Source organism: Eucyclogobius newberryi, unplaced genomic scaffold (assembly GCF_026437365.1).
Source record: "Eucyclogobius newberryi isolate DKJ021-1_F unplaced genomic scaffold, fEucNew1.0.hap1 SCAF_12, whole genome shotgun sequence".
Lineage (NCBI taxonomy): Eukaryota > Metazoa > Chordata > Actinopteri > Gobiiformes > Gobiidae > Eucyclogobius > Eucyclogobius newberryi.
This window is the reverse complement of record NW_027315746.1, coordinates 9,552,740-9,577,839: the sequence shown is the minus strand read 5'-3', so window position 1 is coordinate 9,577,839 and position 25,100 is coordinate 9,552,740. Positions and strand designations below refer to the sequence as shown.

At 42.3% G+C, this 25,100-nt stretch overlaps 2 protein-coding genes across 2 annotated transcripts; one reads left to right on the top strand and one right to left on the bottom strand.

The window, feature by feature from the left end:
* Positions 1-4,137: 4,137 nt before the first annotated feature.
* Positions 4,138-14,208, top strand: cdcp2 (CUB domain containing protein 2). The gene is made up of 6 exons (XM_072440453.1): positions 4,138-4,210; positions 5,730-6,077; positions 7,954-8,295; positions 10,585-10,938; positions 12,085-12,263; positions 13,906-14,208. The coding sequence occupies exons 1-6, from the start codon at positions 4,138-4,140 to the stop codon at positions 14,206-14,208; spliced, it is 1,599 nt and encodes a 532-aa protein (XP_072296554.1).
* A 3,024-nt stretch (positions 14,209-17,232) lies between these two features.
* Positions 17,233-19,599, bottom strand: tceanc2 (transcription elongation factor A (SII) N-terminal and central domain containing 2). The gene is made up of 4 exons (XM_072440732.1): positions 19,271-19,599; positions 19,036-19,177; positions 18,477-18,670; positions 17,233-17,671 (listed from the first exon to the last, which is right to left on the bottom strand). Exons 1-4 carry the CDS (start codon positions 19,367-19,369, stop codon positions 17,483-17,485), a joined length of 624 nt encoding a protein of 207 aa, XP_072296833.1. The 5' UTR covers positions 19,370-19,599; the 3' UTR covers positions 17,233-17,482.
* Positions 19,600-25,100: the final 5,501 nt, after the last annotated feature.

The following is a 25,100-nucleotide window of genomic DNA, read 5'->3' as shown; positions in this document are numbered from 1 at the left end:
ACACAAACGACATAAATGTGCCTTTTGAGTTTGTTTTTAATAGACGGGCGGGAAAACCTCTTACAGATCATTCTCCCATCATTGTCATGCAAATGAAAGGAGCTCGCGATCCGCACGTTTCAGGCGCTCCAACAGCCCTTTGTCGTTATCCCGCAGCAGGAACCTCACCATTAACCGTTAACAATGTGAAATAAGACGAGCGCATATAGAGCAGCGCATATGCATAAACGCTCTACCCGATAACGCTGCGGCGGACGTCTTTGCCGAGCCGCAGGGCGTGTCGTTATTAACTCCATATTGTCCTCTGACTCGATGGAGCTTAAGCGTTCCATCTCACGCCGCCGGGGCCCGAGCGGAGAGGTCGATACTCACCGTCATCGGGCCCGTAAAGCACAGACCGCGTAGGCGCTTATGAGGCTTACGCAAATGCCAAACCGTTACAGAGGTGTGCGTGTACGCGGAAACGTGACGGCGTCCCGTGTGACTGGCGGCGTGGACGTTGGGTCATGTTAGAACGTCCGATCAGCGCCTTTGACGGTGTGGCGTGTTCGCCTTGTGTCAGGAGAAAGGTGCTCCGGTTTTCTCCCACTGAGCGCCATCGTATTGTGCTGTTGCTTTACTCGTTTTTTTTTTTTTTTTTTTGCTAGTTTGTTGCTTTTACTGCGTTTTATTGTGTGAGCGAGTCGGTGTAATACCTCATTCGTCCACAGGTGGTCCGCGGTAGAAACGGTTGCGGAATTACCGACGCTGGGACGTACATGAACAGCAGCGAGGGAACAATGGGGTCGACCCGTTACGAAAGGCAAAGCAGGTTCAGAGGTTTCGGGGTTCGTCGGGGGCAACTCAGGGCAGTGTGTTTCTTCTGTGCGTTTAGATTGAAAATGACTTCCGGATGGCGGCGAAAATGTCTTGTGATTTCAAAAGCTGTGTCCAGATGATTGAAACCTTTGAAACCGTTTCGACCAAACCTGGAGTTGTGTTTTGTATCATTCGTGCACGTTTGAACATTTGATCCTCCATTTTGTTTTATTTTATTCTATTTTTTATGAACAGATAGACACTAGAACACAAAACGACCAGAGTGTAAATCAAGATAACAACACAAATAGACATTAACCAAACATAAATACCGGAGTATAAGTCGCACCAACAAAAAATGCTTAATAGAGAAGAAAAAACATCTATAAGTCGCATTTGGGGGAAATTTATTTGATAAAATCCAAGACCAAGAACAGACATTTCATCTGTAAATGCAGTTTAAAATAATAACAGATGAGAGAACATGGTGAATAGGTGTACGTATGCTAACGCTAACACCTTCAGCTACATCAGCTACATGACGTATGCTAACGCTAACACCTTCAGCTACATCAGCTACATGACGTATGCTAACGCTAACACCTTCAGCTACATGACGTATGCTAACGCTAACACCTTCAGCTACATCAGCTACATGACGTATGCTAACGCTAACACCTTCAGCTACATGACGTATGCTAACGCTAACACCTTCAGCTACATGAGGCACAGACAGAACTGTGGTAAGTGTCTGGTATGTGAACGTAACATATGAACAGTTATTCAGATAACTATAGCATAAAGAACATGCTAACAAGTTTACCAAAGCATCAGTTTTACCCCAAATCACTAAATCCATTGAATTCTTCTTCCTCTGTGTCACTTCTAAACAACTCCACAAACTCGGAAGTGCAGATTCTTCTTCTGCGTCGCTTAGAGCCTAGAGCGCCCTCTTGTGGTTGTCATTGTGAAAAAAACAAATGTCACATAAGTTGCTCTGGAGTATAAGTCACACCCGGCCAAAACGATGAAATAAGGTGTGACTTATAGTCCGGAAAATACGGTACAAACAAAGGCAACAACGTTTTTCAAATTTGTCCATTTTCAAATTAAGTCTGAATGTATTCTTTTCCATTTGTCTGATGTCTGTTATTTCAGTCCTTTTGGTTGTTGGTGAGGTTTAATCCTCCACACAACTTCACCAGACTTTTCAAACACAGCCAAACATGTTAGCAACATCAGCTACTGTTTTTAGCTTAGTGCTAACTGCTAATTGCTTCACTCCACAAAGGTGTAATTCATAATTCACAGCCTTTATCAGCATGAAAAGGATATTTTTAAAGAAATATAAAGCTTCTTACTGGGAAATTAAAAAGTCTTATTTACAGTGTTGGAAACGATTAATTGAGCTGAAACATTTAAGTCAAGAGTTCATCCTTCAATTAAACCTGACTGCAGATCAAACAGACGGTTCTTTAGTCTATGGGAATGTTCCTGCAGTTTTCAACCGCATTTGTTTTACTTAAAAGATGATTTTAATTGCCCCAAACAACCATATCTTTGTGGAACACATTTGTGCGCTGCCCACTACCCCACATCCTTGATCAATGACAAGCGTCTCGGAAAGGACGGAATTAAAATTCAAAGGAAAGCTGGTTCATTTTAGTTTCCAGGAACTGCCGTGAAAAACACTTGACTGATTTTAATCACATTCTTATTTATTTCAGCTTAGGGCTCGGCATGACTTTTCAACAGCACAGATGATATTTCCTTGCTGAGTTTCATGGAACAACAGCGCCATCTAGCCGGCCATTAGTGGAAGTAAGTGCCACTTTGGAGCTGTTAGACGCTCTCACACTCTTTTCTCCAAATCTGAGCTCAAATAACAGTTTCAAGTTGCTTATTTCTGCATATTCCGCTCTCTCTGCTTCGGCTCTGAGTCAGGATTTGCCTCTGCATGTTTGTGCGCTTCACCTTGACAGCCGCCTGTCCTGCAGAGATGACGAGTCATGGTTGTGATTGACATTCGGCAAATGCCTGGAAATCTCACAGAATGACAGCACTATCCATGGAGTGCACACAAGAATGATGCTGTGTGTGTGAATACCAGGCTCTCGTCTTTTCTAATACATATATTCTAATATAGGATGTGAAATGAAGGTGGGAAGGAGTCATTGTTTTGGAAATTGAGCTGTTACAAAGATGAACTCAGTGTTGGACTGTACAGTGGGCCAATATTCAGAGGTTCAATATGTTAAATAGTTAATATTTCAAGATTTATAATGCATTGTAATTGAGCATGGGTTTCCAAAGTGGGGGTCGCGAGATGATTTCAAAACATAATTTCCCAATAAAGACAATAAAGTTCATATTTCATTGTAAAACTGTTTATTTTTTGTGAAATTGTGTTAAATAACTTAACGAAGTACTCAAATAAATGCCATCATTGTCATTTTTAATTAATTTGATGATGTTATACTAGAAAGTATAATTTGTGTCCGAGTCGATCACATGTTTATGGTGTGGGTCCTGGCCTGAACCTGAATCAGTGAATACAAATGTAATGCCTGACTGAAATTGTTCCCTAAAAATAAATACAAAGAGAACTTCAAGCAGAAAAGTGTTCAAAACTTTGACTAAATGAATTCTATGGCATGTCATGAACACCTAAAACTAGTCTTACTTTGCACATTCAGGAATTCAATACCTAAAACATGAATTCCACATTAATGATCCACATAAATAATACTCTAATACTCTCCCTAAAGATTATTTTAGTAGTCGACTAGTCAATATTAGGATTCTTTACATGCATTTTTATCCAATTAAAGGTTGAATATGCTGATTAAAAGCTTTTAGATAGATAATATTCAATAATAAGTTGTATTATTGATAAAAATATCACCCATATTTTGATCCTTTTTGCCAGTTTGATTGAATAATGTCTTTATTACAGCTCATTTGCCACGTCTGTACAGTCCAGACAACAATAACGATCCTCAAAACTCCAACCAACCGTCGCAGCTCGCAATAAATTATTTCCCGCACGTGCTTTATCGCGATCCCACATCTCCACAAAACAGCGGCTCTTACATCGGGGGCCCATGTCGTGTGCCGAGGCCCTCATTAAAAATACAGCGTCCTGACAAAGCCACCCGACGCTCGCTGGGTATCAGTCATTCAATTAACCGAAAGGGGGACAACAACAGCAGCAGCAGCGGCTTCGAGTGTCAAGTTCGCCGGATGAATTTTTCAAGGCCCCATTAGCTCCCGGGCCCCGGCGCTGACGTCCCCCGGCTGTACGCTCTGACACCGGCGTCGTCTGCACGGGCAAGAAACATGGGCCCCGGCGTGGCTGCGCTCCTGCCCGTTCTGCTGCTGGCGCTGGGTGACAGGGCGCAATCCAAAAAAGGTGAGTTTGTTATACTCGTGATGGAAAAGAAACGGAAAATTGACCTCTGTGAGTTATTAGAGGGAATCTGCTGTTAAACCCCATCACAGACAGAAGATGAGAGAATTTGGACTGGATTTGTTAACGTTTCCATTACATTTTGAGTGTTTTAAGTAATTTATTGTTATATATACAGTGCGACAGGTTTGTGTTTTGGCATAAATGTTTAATCTTGAGCTTGGAAACACTGTGGGATCAACCAGAGCACAGTGAGAAAACTATCACTTAACTATTGTCCCGCTGTGAGTGACATGTGTGCTAACCACTCTGTTATTATACAGTAAATACAGCTGGAACAGTAGTTTAAATCATAATTACACGCCTTGATGTCATGTTTGTCGATGTGCCGGGCCTCGCGTCGGCTCCTTGTTGTTTCCCCACAGTTAAATTAAAGTTTTACACGTAAGAAGAGCTATTCGTTTGAGATTTGAACATTCTTTTTTGTGTGAGGGCATGAATTATGGAGCTTCAAGGACAATATCTGTAAATCGTTGTGGCCTGCAGGATATTATCAAGTCCTAGTGATAAGTGAAAGTGGAATGTAAGTTTATTTTGGAGTACACACACCTTCTGGTACATGTAATTGTGATCTATTTGAACTTCTTACACGCCCCTGTGTTAGAGACATCGTTATATCTCGCTGTATTCACAGGCTTAATGTACAGTATGTTCCAGAAGAAAAGTTAGCTCTGATTAGAACTCGCACTAAAAAGCTAAACTCTCCTGTTCATCGCTGTGTAAAAAAACAACAGCTCCCATTGTATTTTTGAATATTTTTGCATCTCGGAATGTGAACATTGTTCCCTTGGCCAAGTAAAATAAACTGTCTACTGTATTTTCCGGACTATAAGTTGCACTTTTTTCCATAGTTTTGACCAGGGTGCGACTTATACTTATATTTATACTTATATACTTATACTCTGGAGCGACTTATATGTGAAATTATTTCTTATTTTCACACTTGCAACTGCATTTCATACTCCAGTGTGACTTATATATGTTTTTTTCTTCTCTATTATGCATTTTTTGGCTGGTGCGACTTATACTCCAGTGCGACTTGTACTCCAGTGCGAGTATAGTTTATTGCAACTAAACAAATCAAGCACTACCTCTATTTTATGAAACATCTCATTGTAGTTGAGTTAAGTTAAGATGTCACTGACTTTTCTTTACTTTGCAAAATACCACCATATGCTCAATTTTCATTTTTAAACAGGGCCATATTTGAGGAAAAAAATAATCTATCTTGATGATTTGTTTTGCATTATCTCGATAACATAATTCAAGTGATATTTTAACGACGAATCAGGAATTTGCTAAAACGTGCCTGCAAACGGCTCGGTTGAGGTCAGAAATATCACTTCACACCTCGTTCGGGAGATTACGCTTACACTTTCTGTCTCTTTTCAACGTCATTTCTGATCGTTCTGAGTTTAGAGACGACTTCCCGGCTGTTCTAACGTCTCGCACCCCCCCCCAGGCGTCAAATGCGGCGGCATCCTGTCCTCGCCCTCCGGCAACATCTCCAGCCCGAACTTCCCCGGCCCGTACCCGTGCAACATCGACTGCTCCTGGCTGATCGTGGTGGCGGAGGGCTCCTCGGTGCTCCTCACCTTCCACCACTTCGAGCTGGAGTACCACGCCGACTGCGCCTACGACCACGTCAGCATTTACAACGGCGTCTCCGAGGACCCGGGGAACCTGCTGGGGACGTACTGCGGAGACGCCTCGCCGCCGCAGTTCACCTCGTCCTGGAACGTCATGTCCATCACCTTCCACTCGGACCGGCACGTGGCCCACAGAGGCTTCAGCGTGGGCTACAGGAAAGGTAGCGCGGCGGGCCGTGAGGGAAAGTGGTTCGGAGGGGTGGCATTTTTTCTCCCGGCGTGGCAAAAAACAACTTTTAGAACAGCTGAATCCACAAAAAAAAAAAGTAGTGGTAGTTTTATTGCTGGAAAAGACCTTTGGCTTAACGTCAAGTGACATTGATCCGGGTTATAGGTGTTCTTGAAGTGCTGAGTAAGAAACACCCTGGACCAAGGTCTAACTGGGATTGAACCAGCGCCAAAGTTGAAACTAGAAAAAGATCGACCACATGTGACGGTGACGATGTGATTAGGGATGTGACCATATGCAAATTTCCACGCCAAATTATCAGAATATTTAATACATGCGTTCGCGGTGACGTCATACAGCCGGGACTTTCCCATAGCGGCCATTTTAAAAGGGGCACGCAATATACAAGCAACCACCACGACTGCATCCTTTTCTACGGCCTAATGAGCTACGAATACTTTGATTCTTTAGACGATAACGGCAAACTAAGGTACACGACAAAGCTCTCATTCCTTGGTCAGTCAACAGAACAATGACCTGACAGATTAAGCAGGTTTTTGGCATTTTGGCCTCATATTTCCTGGATTTCGTATGTAGTAGACGTGCTGTTGCGCCCCTTTCAAAATGGCGGACGCGGTTGCCACTGCACAAGTTCCCCGATGCGCGAACGTATTTATTACACGGTGCGACATTGTGTGGGAGTTGTAGAAATTGTAGAAATTGTACTTGTTTTCCTTTTAAAAGGTCTTGACAAGCTTTAGTGCGAATCAAATATATAATATCTGTCATAGTTCAAAGGATTAAGATATAAACGTGTTGTATAACAAATATTTCTTGATGTTGTCTGCTGTAAAATGGAGCAAAGGATCATGGTCTTTGTAGTTCCGTCTGTTTTTTAGCTGATGCTGCCAAAAAACAAAAAACAATGCATTTAAGCAAAGAAACGTATAATTTGAGATTGTGACATCTTATTGTGAGACTCGTAACAATACAATAGCACAATATTTCAGTTATTGCTATAACCCGGGGTTACGTGAAGTGTTAAATTAACACGCTAAAGAAAACAGTCAATACAGACAATAATAATCCGAAAGTATCTTAGTGCAGCCTCAGAACCGACCATGCAAATGAAAGTTGTAAAAATATCATATTTTCTTTCTTCACTAACTTAAATATACAAAACATTTATTAAAACATGACAGAATAGGACTTTTTGAGAGCTTTTGGTGCCAGGGCTGCGGGTAAAAGCCCTAACGCTCAGAGCAACATATGCAGCACCACATGTATTCAAATTTAAATTCAGTATTTAGTTATTTGGTCAAATTGCACCTTGATGAGAACATTATAAATAAATGTTATTATATTTTGAAATAATTTCAATTGTTATAATCCCTCTAACCCTCTTTGGTTGTCATCTGGACAATGTTTTACAAATCAAGAGGTTTCGACTTCCATCTGAAAGTCATTTTCAATCTAAGGAGCTGGTCTGAGAAGCTCGACTTTGGTTAGATTTCCCTTTAGTCCTAATTTGTATTTTTATCTTTTGAAGGCACATTTGTTTGTTGCAGTTATCAACAGACAGAGAACATTCTGGACATGTTTTTACTCCTTCTTACAGTCAAACAATGACTTAATTCATAATGAACAAACAGTTTATCAAGAATGGTTTAGGCTTAGTAACTACTTGAGCAGTTAGAATTAGGGTATTAATTAAGCTAAGCAATGTCTTATCCTGAATCATTCTTAAGAAACACTTTGTTCGTTATGAGTGAAGTATTTGTTGTTATAAAGTGCACATAAACTCACACTCGCTCCATTTCGTCGTTAATGTTCGTACTGCAACTCAAACGTACATCTTTCTGTTTCAGACAGTTGCGGTGGGGTTTTGACGGGTTTGTCCGGCATCATATCGAGCCCCGGTTACCCCCACGAGTACAGCAACAACGCCGACTGCTCCTGGGCCATTCACGTGACCAACAGCAGCGTGGTCAGCCTGGTCTTCCTGGACTTTCAGCTGGAGAACAACGAGGGATGCAACTTTGACTTCGTGGCTCTGTTCGACGGCCCCACGGTAACGCACCGGCACCTGGGCAAATACTGTGGGGCCGATCAGCCTCCTAAAACTGTGACCACCTCCAACCAACTACTGGTGGTCTTCAAGTCCGACTTCAACATCGGGGGGCGGGGCTTCAAGGCGTATTATTACTCAGGTGAGAGAATCACTGCATGATCTCCATACAATAAAGGCAGTTTTAAGAAATAAACGTGCTCAAAATACACTTTCAGAATACTTTGAGGAATTGTATACTGGTACAAATAATGTGTGATTTTTCCTTCTTTAATCAGTGATGAATAAATGTACCATATTTTCCGGAGTATAAGTCGCACCAGCCAAAGAATGCATAATAGAGAAGAAAAAAAGTGTGAAAATAACAAATAATATCACATATAAGTCGCTCCGGAGTATAAGTATATAAGTATAAGTATAAGTATGAGTTGCACCCCGGCCAAAACTATGAAAAAAGGTGCAACTTATAGTCCGGAAAATACGGTATTACAAACAGTGAAACAAACATGAAGCTGTTATAACACTGTGTTTTAGACTATAATATAATACAACTCGACATAAAAGTATTCTAAATATTCAGAATACAGTCAGACCATGTAACGGATTATGTTACAAAATACATTTTAATGCAGGTATTTGATATTCTGTTACTAAATACATATTCAAAGTATTCATCCCTGAATATACTTCAAAGATTAAAAAGTACTGGCTTTAAAGGTACACTACAAAGCAGTCTACCACCTGCTTTTCCTGAACTGTTCCTCTCCACAGACCTGACCGATAACTTGGCTTGATAACGTCACCCACTTGTCTCCGTGGAGATAGAGGGAAATGCCACACCGAGGAACATTACCGTATATTATCGACCTTAACCCGCCCCGCCCACTTTTCCCTTTTTTTCACCACAGATCAGCACTTCTGTTGTAATCCCACTTCCGGTCCAGCGGGAACTCCAGTTCTTTTAAACGGAAAACGAGGGAAATGTCTTTAGAAAGTAGATTTATTTGTGCAAAATGTCCAATGTTCATGACCAACAAGTCAACAATTCCCTTGACTTTTTAGTCTGTGTAGAACTCATTTTCTCTGGAGGTCGGCAGCCCTGAGTTCACTTATACAACCGGAGGAAGGATTGTATCAGATGGATGGAATAAACCAGGGCTGTCCAAACGTTTTTCACAGAGGGCCACATTTTGAAACTTATACGGAGCAGAGGGCCACAAACAACCTGACAATGAAGCGAACCATTCAAAATGTTGCATTTGACATAGTTTCGATGCTGTTACGGCAGTTTCCTGTAAACAATGATCAAGTAAAGAGTAACCAGGCAATAACTTGAAGCAGAAACAGAGTCTCTCGGTCTCTCTCAAAAGGTGGAAGTTTATTCACGTGCACAGTGGATAAACACCCTCACTTTCCCTAAGACAAGTTCGTTCTGTCCCTACCTCACTTTACAAGTTACAAAGTACACCTTTTATAGGTGGTAACAAACATGACATAATCACAACCCAAATCAGCTCAAAAAGAGATAGACCAGACTATCACATCTGTGACGGTTCCAGCTCTCTCTTCAGAGGTTTAATCAAAGACCATTTCCACTGAATCCGGTCCTGACGCATTAATTGATGATTAAGAGGCGCCGGACAGTAGATATTCAGTATAATCAGGACCTCATATTCTTATCCCATCTGCACACAGGAGAACAACAAAGATATTAATTCCGTGACATGTCATGGCCTAAAACAACATTAGAATGACATGACATGACCCATTTTCTGCCATTACAATGCCTCCACACCTTCAAAAAGACTTGGAACATTAATATTACGTAAAAAAACATAAACATGTTGCGAACAGGCAAAGCAATAAGGATGAGACAAGACACAAGATGAGACACGAGACTGGGCCCACGAGAACAAGTCACGAGTTCGTCATATTGTATAATAAAGAAATTGTGCAGCTCAGTTGACAAATTTGGCCTTAAAAGTTTTTTTATTTTTATATTTTTGCTATCATTGTAGAACCACTTTTTGAACCACAACCTCACCAGCGCTTTAATCTTGGTCTGAGCCAAATGTAAAGACAAGAGGAAACACATTTCTTGAGATAATTTTTCACGTCTTTTTGGCAATTTTGTCTCGTCTCCACGTTTGGTTTGGGCTTAAAGCAAAGACAAAAAGCTTTATTTTAACATTAAAAAGTAAAATGTACTCCTAATCTATAAAAACTACACATGAGTTAGTAGTAAAGCAGAGTTGTGGATGTATTTTTTCCTTATCTTACTTTTATGATGCAGTCCAGTGAAAAGTATAGACAGTAAGATAAGAAGATATGTATTTGGTAGTAATTTCATATCATATACTGTATATTTTGAGGGGAAAATGCTGCTCTGGATGCTAATATCATGAAAAAACCCATCTCTTTTGTTCCTCAGGCGAGTGCCAACAGGTTTTGTCCGGCATCAACGGCAACTTCAGCAGCCCTCACTACCCCAACATCTACCCCAACAACGTCAACTGCCACTGGAGCGTCAGCCTGTCGCCGGGATACAGGATCAAGCTGTTCTTCCCCGTGGTGGACCTGGAGGAGCGGAACAGCCAGACGGACGAGTGCGAGTTCGACTCCGTGGCGGTGCACGACGGCGAGAGCCAGGCCGACGCCCTGCTGGGACGCTGGTGCGGCAAGGACCGGCCGCCGTCCCTGCTGTCCACGGGGAACAAGCTCCTGGTGGTCCTGAGCTCGGACAGGAACGAGGCGCGCAGGGGGTTCACGGCGTCCTATCTTGGAGGTGACGGGACAATCGTGGCACTTCTGGACACTGTCCCCGGGAGACTTTGGTCTTCTGGTTCAGTGTTGGGGTCATTTAATTACCAATATACATTTTATTTGCAGTAAAACATCACCATTTGTTTGAAGTAAAACGTTTTTCTTTCAGCTAAATTCGTTCTTTGTTCATTAGGAAAGTTTTGGAGGATGTTGCACTTCATTATAATAAAATCTTAAATAATCTAAAATAAAGAGTGACATCCCGTGGGACGGCTGCTATTTCACTATTAAATAAAATAATAAAACATGCACATATAATTTGGATCATATAAATTAACATGAGTAGGGGTAATCCTTATTTAATAAATGTGTGGTAGATTAGTGGAGGTTTAGTGGGATGAGTTTGGGCTGGAGATGTATCAAAAAAATAAAAAAAAATGTCATAGTTGTTGTTGTTGTTGTTGTTGTTGTTGTTTTATGGCGGTTGGCATCCAAGTGTTGCATTACCGCCAGACTTTATTCCTCAGACTTTGTCGTAGTTGTTGTTGTTGTTGTTGCTCTACGGCGGCTGGTTGTTGCTTTGGAGACAGAAAGAGCCAATTAAAATGTATTGAACAGAAATGTCTCCCAAACAAGAGAATAACCAGAATCAGACTCAGAAAAAGGTTTATTGCCATTGACAATGAACAGAATTCACAAACATAGGAACTTGTCCTGGTGAAACGGTTCAACATAAAACGATGATAAAACAACCTATATAAGTCAAAAAGAAAAAACTATTAAAATTAGCTATAGGATAAAAAATGAAAATGGGCTATAAGATCAAAGACAAAAATAAAAATAGGCTTACTATGTACACAAATTTACAGTTGAAAATACATATGTAACATGATATTTCCGGCCTGTTCTGGTTAATTGCATGGTCCATTCACGTTTTGTGCAATACTTTAACCTCAAGACATTTACAGGAACATCATAACACATTCCTTATGCTGTGTGAAAATATTGCTGAAATAGTATTACACAAAATTTTGAAATACATTGACATAAATATCGCGCCAACCCCTGGCAATTGACTTTCCTTTGCATGTTAAACTAATACCGGTATATTAGTATTTACACTGTATGTGAAAAACGTCACTTCAAACTGGTTCTGGTCCGTTTCCAGTGGTGCCGATGAACATCAGCTGCACGCGGTCCGAGTTCGCCATCCTGATCCCTCAGCGGTCTCTGCCCCAGCTGGACCGAGAGGACATCTACCTGGGAAACCCGTCCTGCACCGCACAGCTCACCGCCACCGCGTACAAGATCCAGGCGCAGTTTGTGAACTGCGGCACCTCTGGACAGGTACGTCACCGGACACGAGGCGCTGATCGTATGAAGGGCTAAACGGGATGATTCAAGTGCTGTCGGAGCAAGAAATCCCTCAGTTATGGGAGTTCTGTAGGTGCACGTGTTGAAGTTTAGTCCATACAGACTGCGAGAGGCGAAGATCGTTCTCAAGTTCTTTATTTGATGAAAACAGGGAAAAACAGGCAAAACAGTAGCGTGTTGTTCGTCTTGCAGCTGAGATTCGACTCTTCACAAGATTTAGCTGTGTTTTATAAAGCTGTTGCTTGGGTCTGATAAACATGGCCTGACCTTCGCTATGACGTCCGCTTTAAGATTGTTTAGACTAGTCCACAGATGATCAGAAAATACACCGAATAGTTAAAATACACAGAATAGTTCATTGTGACCCATATGTAGCGATCGTCTTGACTCATGATAAATAGGACACAGACATGACAATAATTGATCAATATCCACACACGTCTTCTGTAGTTGCGCCTCTTCTGTAGTTGCGCGTCTTCTGTAGTTGCGCCTCTTCTGTAGTTGCGCGTCTTCTGTAGTTGCGCCTCTTCTGTAGTTGCGCCTCTTCTGTAGTTGCGCGTCTTCTGTAGTTGCGCCTCTTCTGTAGTTGCGCGTCTTCTGTAGTTGCGCCTCTTCTGTAGTTGCGCGTCTTCTGTAGTTGCGCCTCTTCTGTAGTTGCGCCTCTTCTGTAGTTGCGCGTCTTCTGTAGTTGCGCGTCTTCTGTAGTTGCGCGTCTTCTGTAGTTGCGCCTCTTCTGTAGTTGTGCGTCTTCTGTAGTTGCGCGTCTTCTGTAGTTGCGCGTCTTGTAGTTGCACGTCTTCTGTAGTTGCGCGTCTTCTGTAGTTGCGCGTCTTCTGTAACTGCACGTCTTCTGTAGTTGTACGTCTTCTGTAGTTGTGCGTCTTCTGTAGTTGCGCGTCTTCTGTAGTTGCGCCTCTTCTGTAGTTGTGCGTCTTCTGTAGTTGCGCGTCTTCTGTAGTTGCGCGTCTTGTAGTTGCACGTCTTCTGTAGTTGCGCGTCTTCTGTAGTTGCGCGTCTTCTGTAACTGCACGTCTTCTGTAGTTGTGCGTCTTCTGTAGTTGCACGTCTTCTGTAACTGCACGTCTTCTGTAGTTGCACGTCTTCTGTAGTTGCGCGTCTTCTGTAGTTGCGCGTCTTCTGTAACTGCACGTCTTCTGTAGTTGTGCGTCTTCTGTAGTTGCACATCTTCTGTAACTGCACGTCTTCTGTAGTTGTGCGTCTTCTGTAGCTGTACGGCTTTTGTAGTTGTGCGTCTTCTGTAGTTGCGCGTCTTCTGTAACTGCACGTCTTCTGTAGTTGTGTGTCTTCTGTAGTTGTGCGTCTTCTGTAGTTGCACGTCTTCTGTAGGTGTACGTCTTCTGTAGGTGTACGTCTTCAAAGTATGTGTTTTACACTTTACTGTAAAAAAAAAAAAAAATGGCTTCCCTGTCCCTGACTCTATCGCCCAAATTACAATATTACTGTATATTACAGTAATATATATATACTATACTACTACTATTACTATAATTCTGACCTGTCTCAACCTCAATTCTAAACTAATAAAAATAACTAAAGAATATTATGACATCACATGAACGCCGCCTTTTCTGAGCCGGCTCTTTCCTCCCGACAGAAACGTCGTAACATCACGGTCATGGTGAACAAGCTCTACATCGACTTCTCCGACGCGAGCCACAAGTACGTGCAGGAGTACAGCGTGCAGTGCGACGCGCAGAGGAAAGTGGCCTCCGTGTTCATCATTTCGGCAGAAGAGCGCCACCTGGAGGAGCGGTCCCAGAAGCCCGAGGGGGACACGGGCGGCTCGCAGAAACACAGCGGCGAACCGCACGACCTCAGCGACATCGTCTTCATCAGCATCTGCGTCCTCGCCGTCATCCTCATGGTCATAGCTATTATTTGGCTTGTTCTGCTTTAAAGATAAGATAAGCCTTTGTTTATTATTTATTATGAAGCCAATACTGTGGTTTTACAGCCGTGACACCAGAAAACACGAAAATATTTTATGCTAGGTCTCAATTACCAGGCAATTTCTGTTATATAGGTCAAATAATTTAAGATTTACCGTATTTTCTGGACTATAAGTCGCACCGGAGTATAAGTCGCACCAGAAAAAAAACATATATAAGTCGCGCTGGAGTATGAAATGCAGTTGCAAGTGTGAAAATAACAAATAATATCACATATAAGTCGCTCCGGAGTATAAGTATAAATACAAGTATAAGTCGCACCCCAAACTCTCACTTATAGTCCAGAAAATACGGTAATGTTGTTTTTTAAAGGTCCATAGAGATGGTGGTGTTGGGGTGTTCAAAAGTATCAAAAATGATATCTAGTAATCGAGTATCAAAACGATATCCTATTACGCAAGTATCCATAAAAACGATTACAAACAGGACAAACTTTGACCTTTCTTAAACAGTTTAAGGAGGATCTTGAACTAACAAAAATAGTACCAACACCACAAGGTAACATGAATAAATGACTAATATTTTACAGTATCTAGTCGTGTGATATCTCGATGCCTTGTAGAAACCATTGTGCAATATTGGTTCATCTTAAATGTGTTGAATGTGAGGCAGAAATCCTCTTTCACGGGAAGGATTGCGTGATAAAATGTCACAATCTTCAAGAAAAAGGAACGATGCCAGATGTTGTAATAATTTAGCAATCGTTTTTATTGTTCACATTTGCACATTGAACATTTCACTTGATTAGCATTTCAAAAACAATACACAACACACGAGGTGCAGTAACTTTTGTGCCACCAATTTGTTTTTTAATTTAAAAAAAAGAATATGTTTTTAAAAGATGAGCATACAGCCTTTTAACTGTGAATTAATGGTTTAACAGTTATCTAGGTTAAATGTATTATTAATTACACACATTTTAACTAAATATTTATTTTTAACTTATTTTGTCGAGGCTGGAGCATGGGCTGGTTGCTTGTTTAGGCTTTATTTATTTATTTATTTTTAAACCCTGGCAACCCGGCTTCAATCATCATATTTCAACATTTCCCATGTCGATTGATCGAAAAAGGAATCACTGACTGAAATGACTTACATAGAACTTTATTTTTAGAGAACATTTAGAGCTAAAATAATATAAAACTGAACATAAAAGTATCATCTTTAAAACATAATCAAGGTTTTCCTCCTTTCTCCTTGTTTAATACTTAAAAAACAGTGAACAAAATGAACAGAACAAACAAAAAAAACAACTTAAAAGGAAAGTTGCTTGTAAAAAAATCCAAAAATCATTCCTCTTCCTCCTCCTGGCCTCGTCCTCCTCTTCCATTAAATGTCCTCTTCAATGTAACAACACCTGGAAAAGAGGGAGCGTTGTAGTCAAACAGCTTTGTCTCCAACTACAGGACAATAATTTTTTCAGATTTCCAGTCGGGGTTCAGTGCCCACCACAGCAGGGTTCAGTGCCCACCACAGCAGGGTTCAGTGCCCACCACAGCAAGGTTCAGAGCCCACCACAGCAGGGTTCAGAGCCCACCACAGCAGGGTTCAGAGCCCACCACAGCAGGGTTCAGAGCCCACCACAGCAGGGTTCAGAGCCCACCACAGCAGGGTTCAGAGCCCACCACAGCAGGGTTCTGAGCCCACCACAGCAGGGTTCAGAGCCCATCACAGCAGGGTTCAGAGCCCACCACAGCAGGGTTCAGAGCCCACCACAGCAGGGTTCAGAGCCCACCACAGCAGGGTTCAGAGCCCACCACAGCAGGGTTCAGAGCCCATCACAGCAGAGTTCAGAGCCCACCACAGCAGGGTTCAGAGCCCACCACAGCAGGGTTCAGAGCCCATCACAGCAGAGTTCAGAGCCCACCACAGCAGGGTTCAGAGCCCATCACAGCAGGGTTCAGAGCCCACCACAGCACTGACACTGCACTTAAGTCAAAGTCACAAATGATTTGCTGTTAGAATAAAAAAGTATGAAGCCTCTGTGCAGAAAGGACAGAGCAGCGAGCTAGTGCAATTGAACTGAAATTATAATTAATACAAATTCTTGCAACCATAAATTCACTTCATGTTATGACATCATCAGACATACATACCATAGACCAAGGCGCCAATCAAGACCGGTCACTTTGAAGCTGTCAATTAGATTTACTTTGACACTCGTCTGTCGCGGCGGCGTCCGGCGGAGCATTAGGGCTAATGACCCCATCCGACCATTACATCCTTTATAAAACACACATTTCAGGCTGTGTATGTATTAACATGAAGTAAAACCCTTTGATAAACTTACCCAACATGCAGACGATTCCTGCGGTTTGGCAGTTTTCGTTTCCTTCTCCCATATTTGCTCAAATTGAAAGATAAACAATACTTGAATACTTAAGATAAGATAAGCCTTTATTTGTCCCACAATGGGGAAATTAAAGAGTTGCAACACAAAGTAGGTACAGAAGTAGATAATAAAAAACAGATAACTTATTTTAAAAAAAAACACTTATAGAAAAGCTTATAAAAAAAATCCTCTTGAACTCTTGATAAAAATAATAATAACAGTAATGCTCTCATTTACAGCTGTTATATGGACAGAGAATATTGCACCAAGATGATTGACATTGTCAAAAGTATTGCACATGAATAGAACTCATTAGGCTCCAATTACCTTGTATTTTTTTCATAGTTGACTAGTCAGCGATATTTTTTTGTGATCGTTTGAGTACATTATCTTAAGCACGTCAACTCTACATTAGTTTTCTTTGCCGCGCTCTTTTGCACATGTTTAACCACGTAAATGACAAGTGGAATCAACAACTTCAGGAAACCGCTGTAGCTTTAAAGCAGCTACTTAACTTTTCCATAATATATTTTATCGTTTGCCGCTGAGATGTTGTGCTTGATATGCAAATGAGCCCAGCGAGCTCATCTGACACATAAACAGATACAACATTTTTCTATTCATTTCACCACATCTTTAATCTTCAGCTAAAACTCCATTTGTGTAAAACCATTTCAATCACAATAAAAAAAACTCCCGACAGTTTTATCATGCACACTTTGACTGGCACACATCTTTGTTTAAAATGTATTTAAAAAGTGTTTTTGGCTTCTTATGTGCCACTGATTGTGAACACATTTGTATCTCCTCTCTCAAAATGTACAAAACAGTGCAAAAAATTGTAAATATTAAAACAATTCACGTTATGAGTCTTGTCCGTTTCCTTTGCTTCATTTCTTATACTTGGACACCAGCGCGTGGACAGACAGCGTGTTGTCTTTAGTCTGAGTCCTGACGTCGGGTTTGTGTTTGAAGGCAAAGACCAGCGCTCTCACGGTCCGTCTGTACGAGCCGCTGACCAGCCGCGAGCTCCGGTGGAAAACCTCCCTCTCGATGTTGTCGATAAGGCCACAATCCTCCTGGAGATGACACAATCAAGAGTTTATTTTCCGTTTTATAGACTGGAACAATTAAATACAGTATTTTCCAGACTATAAGTGACACCTTTTTTCATAGTTTTGTCCGGGGTGCGACTTATATTTATACTTATATACTTCCAGAGCGACTTATATGTGATATTATTTGTTATTTTCACACTTGCAACCGCATTTCATACTCCAGTGCGACTTATACATGTTTTCTTCTCTATTACGTATTTTTTGGCTGGTGCGACTTATACTCCGGTGCGCGTGCGACTTATACTCCGGTGCGACTTATTTATACTCCGGTGCGTGCGACTTATACTCCGGAGCAACTTATATGTGATATTATTTGTTATTTTCACACTTGCAACCGCGTTTTATACTCCAGTGCGACTTATACTCCGGTGTGCGACTTATACTCCGGTGCGCGACTTATACTCCGGTGCGCGCGACTTATACTCCGGTGCGCGCGACTTATACTCCGGTGCGCGCGACTTATACTCCGGTGCGCGCGACTTATACTCCGGTGCGCGCGACTTATACTCCGGTGCGCGCGACTTATACTCCAGTACGACTTATACTCCGGAAAATACAGTATAAAGTACGGTGAGGACTGAAACCATTTTATCGCTCCAAATCTTTGTCGTAGTTCTATCTTTGTGGAAGATTTTGACAGTCTTCCCGGAGATTTGCATGTATTGCTACTGTATTCTTACTCTTTGAAGATAAATACTGTCTAATCAATGCTATTTACCCTTTGTTTGGGAACGACTGGTCTATTAAAATGTAGTGCTCGACTCACCTCGACCTCCAGAGCTTCAGACATGAGTCTTCTGGCGTTTTTCCGCAGCGTTTCCGACTGTCTGTCTGAACGGACTTCAATGGACGCCTTATTTGAATTCTCCTCGATGAACGTCCTCCACTCGGTGTAAACTCTGGCAGCCGCTGCGCTCACGTCTGGGTCCGGATGCTTTCTCATCTTGTTCACCGTGTGACCTTAAAAGAACGGTGTAAAAAAAAAAGAAGATATTCAGTTAAAACACAAGACTAGATGACGACTGCATGGCCAATCCAGTGTCATTATACATCACAAGTATTGCGAATAGATTGGCGCACATTGTAAACGACTCCAGGTACTTTAACGTTTGAGAGAAAAGTGAAGTATGAACTGATAAACAAATAATCATGCGTTCCAGGACATGTTTGTAAAGGTCTAAACTACAGGTAAAACAAGATGTTTCAATAAAAATTTTATTATCTCAATAATTGCACCCTTTGTGATCATTGCGCCCAGTCAAATTGCCATTTCTATTCAACTGCAAACAAAAAGCAAATTGCAGTATATTATGATTAATTCTTACCTATTTTAGTGGACTTGAGCACCTCTCTGGATGGGATCTTCTGGCCGAGTTCAATCAGAGCTGACAGCAGGTTTTCTTGGCTCTGTTTTGGCAACTCCAATATAGATTTACAGTGAAGGATGTCTTCAACCACAACAACTCTCTGAAACACATTCAGACACAAACATAATCAGACACAAACACATTCTACAATTACAGTAACATCTGCAGCATCTTCTGGAGGCATAAACCTTACCTTTAAAGACTCAATAGTAGCTTGTTTGTACACTTTCTCTTTGGTCTTCGTCTTGTTGGTTGATTCTACTCGTGGGGTGCGAATAACAAACTTATCCATGATAATATAATAAAGATACTGACTTATCCAGTAGGTCTGTATTTGTATGCTTTGTCAGGAGCACAACGCTAGCTAACTAATGCTAACTAGCTTTACGACCTTTGTGTTGCTATAAGCCAACTTCCACCATGATTTTATCAAATATAAAGCTAGGTAAAAAGTAAAATAAACATATCTTCGTACTGGTTTGCAAAAAAGTTATAAAACCGATGGATAACAGAATTGTTTGCTAAAAAGCGAGTGTATAACGTTACTTCCGGGGTTACGCGGAACAGTGCAGATTTCTCAGCCAATCAGAAGGCGAGCAGCTTCTAGGTGGGCGTTAACCTTAGCTCTGGTCTCCTCCCACCCAGAATAGATGCGTGTTCGCCGCTCCCAGGGGCCAACGCGTGAATGAATGAAGCAGATAATGACAAAATGAACATGTTAGAAAGAGTGTGTTTTGTAAGGGCCCATCCACGCCACAGATCAGGATCACTAGAATACGTCTTCAAGTGTCACATGGTCTAGGTGCTCATTCACGGAGATCATACAATTTCATTATATGCACGCACCTGCACATACAGCACCAGCACATACAGCACCTGCACATACAGCACCTGCACATACAGCACCTGCACCTGCACAGACAGCACCTGCACAGACAGCACCTGCGCAGACAGCACCTGCGCAGACAGCACCTGCACACAGCACCTGCACAGACAGCACCTGCACAGACAGCACCTGCACACAGCACCTGCACACAGCACCTGCGCAGACAGCACCTGCAGACAGCACCTGCACAGACAGCATCTGCACACAGCACCTGCACAGACAGCACCTGCACAGACAGCACCTGCACACAGCACCTGCACAGACAGCATCTGCACACAGCACCTGCACACAGCACCTGCACAGACAGCACCTGCACAGACAGCACCTGCAGACAGCACCTGCGCAGACAGCACCTGCAGACAGCACCTGCGCAGACAGCGGTCCACAACCTTTTGCTTTATAGTCTCATACATTCTCTGGTTAATATTCAGTTTTTGATTCACTCTTTTTGAAGTGAAAGAGAAACCACAAAAAAACAGGTTTTCTTGCTGATGCAGAAAAATTATAAAACTTTGTTAAGACAATTCATATTTTACATGTTGCTTAAGTGATGTGCCAAATTTGAATGTTATATCCATGTAGATACACGCTCTAAATCTGAGGATATAAATGTTCAGAGCTGCTACCTCGCACAATGAAGAAGAGGCAAAATAGGATGAAAATGACAAACATTTATTTGAATTGCTGAACCGGAAAAATTGCATTGCTGCGCAGATTAATAGGCCTAATTGTAAGTGCTTCACATGACATTTTCTTGTTTAATTATTTTTTTTCCTATTGTTTACAGTGGGTTTTCCTCTGATTCTGATTTTTGCTAACACCCTCAGACAGGTTATGTGGTGCTGCAAACTTCTTCCTAGGTGGGAGTAGACCAGATTTCAGGTCATCTCCTGCATTCCTCTTTGGAGCAGCCTTGTCGTAGCCATGTTCCTTTGTAAATGATTCTTTTGTTGGCTTTCCACTCGTCAGGCACTTCCGACCTCCAAGTGCAGCCTTCTTTCGGTGTGCAACAGGGTTAGGGTTTATTCTTTTCGATGCTGACAACTTGCTTTTCCTGGAACTGGCTGCACCGGAATACTTCCCAAATGTGTGCAAAGCTGAAATCAGAGCCGAGTCCGTCTGCAGTTTCTGTGAGCTTGCAAGGAAGGTCTTGACAGCCGGTAGGAAAGTGGTTGGGTCATTTTTGACTTTACTCCTCAACGAATTGCAAAATGTCATAATACTTTTTTCCACCTCGCGAACCTCCGTGCCGCCATCAACAGAATCATTTAATGATGTGGTCTCCTCCCTATGAACTGCTGAGCTGGCGAGACCAGTGGCTGTGGTTGGTGAAATAAAATCATCTTGATCTTCAATCTGCATGTCATATTGGTGACTCTCAAGTGCTGATGGCGGGCTATGGCCTGCTTCAAAAAGACTTGTCTTTACTTCATCCGGCACGTCCCTGTGTCTCAGGGCATCAGCACAGTCGATTGGGTGATTGTGAACAAATCTCATCTTCACAATCATTGGAAATTCCTGGAGATGAGCATCGGTTGACCTGTAACATTGAAAGGTTTAGTTTAAACTGATATGTATGAAGCTACTGAAATGTGCAGCTTTTAAGGTTCAAGTTATTTGATAGACATGTTACTCAAGTCCATTACCTGCTTTTTTTCATTCCCGTGCGCTTTACAACTATCGTCATTGTGGCTTTGCACTGCGTATCCTTCGATGATGGGCGGATGTTATCAAAATCTTTGCCAAATGTGCGCCGTGTGTTATGCCGGCAACGGAGTTCCTCCTGAAAAGCAGAAGGTTATAGTTCATTTTTAACATTTTGCAACAAATCATTGCAAAATATCGATTTCTTCTCCTAACGAGGTGAGGATGAGGTGAAGATTTTGGAGAACAGTTGATTGAAACTCCTAGAGAATATGATGAAAAATGAAGAAACTCCTACACTGTAGTAGTAGTCATTGTATTGAAATGACTTGTTGGAAGGAGTGAGCAAATTCAAAACTATTTGCTGACCTTTCTAATTCAAAAAGATGTAAACACTAACTGTTTCTTTGACCAATGTTCAGGGATGCAAATGAGGAAGGTGGGATGATTGTAGGTGTACAAACTGCCATGTGATCAAATAAAACCACATCATACTTATTTTGAACAGGACCTTGTGACCCACATGGGGATAAGTTCGAGACAGTCGAAGGATGGTTTTTGAAGTCTCCTGGAACTCCCTCTTCCACTTCATTGCCTCTTCCTTTGTTCTGATAGGAAGTCGCAAAGTTGCAGAAAACCCGGATGGATGGTCCTCGAAGCAACACAATTGAGACTCATATTCTGGTGGTATTATGGCCTGCAATTAAAAAGATTTCATTATAAATCTAGAGACAATGAGATTGCCAACCAAACCATAACCCTAGATAACCCCCTGATAAACCCATATAAGGCCATGAAGTATCTTCAGATATTTTTCTACTAATGATTTCAATTTAGGAGAAAAACTGATTAAGACATGACACTTTAGGCCACGGATTTAACCTTGGAGCTATTGAGAGCTTAATAGCTCCATGGTTAAACATACAGTGCTTTCAGGATAGGCTTAGGGCCCTATCACTCTTTATTTTACATGCATCTATTGGCTAAGGCACGTTTTAGTAAGAATAGTAGGTTTAGCTACAATTATTGTTATTTTTTTTTTCAAATCTACTCCAGTAGCAGCAGAGAGAGGCCTGGGTCAAGAAGGCCTTTATTAATCAGCTAGGTTACAGTCAACTTGGCTAACTTGAAACTGGTAAACACATGTGTGCTATTTTATATATGTTTCATTTTTATTGATGTATCTGAATAAAGCAATTTGGATTTGGATATCAATAAGCAAGGCCTGACCGCTGTGTATTTGTATGTTAATCACTATTTTACTCCCACAAATCATCATTGAGCACTCTAGGTTGTCATCATGCAGTATTTACCTTCACTTGTGAGAAATATGGGTCAGCAGTGGATCTCCTGTCACACGCGCAGTGGCCGCAGCGCTGCAGCGTGACCAGAGCCACTGGAGCGGTCGTTGTGTGCGTCTTCTTATTGCGCGCCTTCTGCTTGATTGGCTGAGAGATGTACAGTGTCGGAAGTATCCCACGATCCCAACATGTCAAATATGAAGTTGAGCGAATATTCTTTTTTGTATGGCAAATTTGAATCCTGACGATGACATTCAATGAAATAGTGTGATCTCCGTGAATGAGCAGCTTGACCATGATCTGTGGCGTGGATGGGCCTTTTACAAAACACACTCTTTCTAACATTATCTCATTATCTCCCACCTAGGAGATATTCGCCTTCTGATTGGCTGAGTAATCTGCTTCTTCTTCTTCTGTTTATTGGCGGTTGTCACGCAACTGAAGGCGCATTACCGCCACCGTCTGGTCTGGAGTGTCCTCCCCCATTAACCCTGTTGACATAAGGAGAACCTGGTGTGTGATACTAAATCTAATCCCGTGTTCTCTCTCTCTCTCACTCAGAGTTTGTCTTTGCTGCTGATATTTAGGGCAATGAATAATGACATGTTCCACTGTCTCCTGGACATCCTCCTCTCTGCGGCTCTTACTGCTCAGAACATCTTCCTCTCTGCGGCTCTTACAGCTCAGAACATCCTCCTCTCTGCGGCTCTTACTGCTCAGAACATCTTCCTCTCTGCGGCTCTTACAGCTCAGAACATCCTCCTCTCTGCGGCTCTTACTGCTCAGAACGTCCTCCTCTCTGCGGCTCTTACAGCTCAGAACGTCCTCCTCTCTGCGGCTCTTACAGCTCAGAACATCCTCCTCTCTGCGGCTCTTACTGCTCAGAACGTCCTCCTCTCTGCGGCTCTTACAGCTCAGAACATCCTCCTCTCTGCGGCTCTTACTGCTCAGAACATCCTCCTCTCTGCGGCTCTTACTGCTCAGAACGTCCTCCTCTCTGCGGCTCTTACAGCTCAGAACGTCCTCTCTGCGGCTCTTACTGCTCAGAACATCTTCCTCTCTGCGGCTCTTACAGCTCAGAACATCCTCCTCTCTGCGGCTCTTACTGCTCAGAACGTCCTCCTCTCTGCGGCTCTTACAGCTCAGAACGTCCTCTCTGCGGCTCTTACAGCTCAGAACGTCCTCCTCTCTGCGGCTCTTACAGCTCAGAACGTCCTCCTCTCTGCGGCTCTTACAGCTCAGAACGTCCTCCTCTCTGCGGCTCTTACAGCTCAGAACGTCCTCCTCTCTGCGGCTCTTACAGCTCAGAACGTCCTCCTCTCTGCGGCTCTTACAGCTCAGAACGTCCTCCTCTCTGCGGCTCTTACAGCTCAGAACGTCCTCCTCTCTGCGGCTCTTACAGCTCAGAACGTCCTCCTCTCTGCGGCTCTTACAGCTCAGAACATCCTCCTCTCTGCGGCTCTTACAGCTCAGAACGTCCTCCTCTCTGCGGCTCTTACAGCTCAGAACATCCTCCTCTCTGCGGCTCTTACAGCTCCACCCTTTTGTTCTCCCCTCTGCTCTCGTTTGTGTGATATAGAAAAACCGGCCTTTGAGGCAAGCGTCCCATCTCCTCTGCCATCGTTTCTTAACTTCTTCCTTAATTATGATTGTGATTTCTGCTTTACAATACTTAATGGGGAAGTCCACCTCTGCTTTTGTAGCTCCTCCTCCTTCTGAACTACATCTATTTTTTTAAGATTACTCCTTGAAGCTGAACAATAACACACACAACACACCCATAGTCAATCACTGATCAGATCTGTTATGTCTATTCTGTATTCTATTATGGAGTATATGTTATGTTCAGGCATTTCCGGCTAGCTCCCCACTCCCATCCTCTCAAGCATCCCATAATGTTAATCACTTTTTTTTACACTTCTCTACTGCATAATATAATACATCCATGTTCTACTGTTACAATGAAAATCTTCTTCTAGTGGTGCTTTATGGCGCGTGGGAAACATTTAAAACGCGCATTACCGCCACCATCAGGAACCATCACCGCGATACTTTTACGTCGACAACATTTTAACATTTTTTACCCGCGTACATTAAAGTAATCGAATTCAATTTAAATTCAAAAGAAAATCACATACACTCTATTTATTTATGACCTCACTGCGATTTCCTCCAGACGTCACTGACTTTGT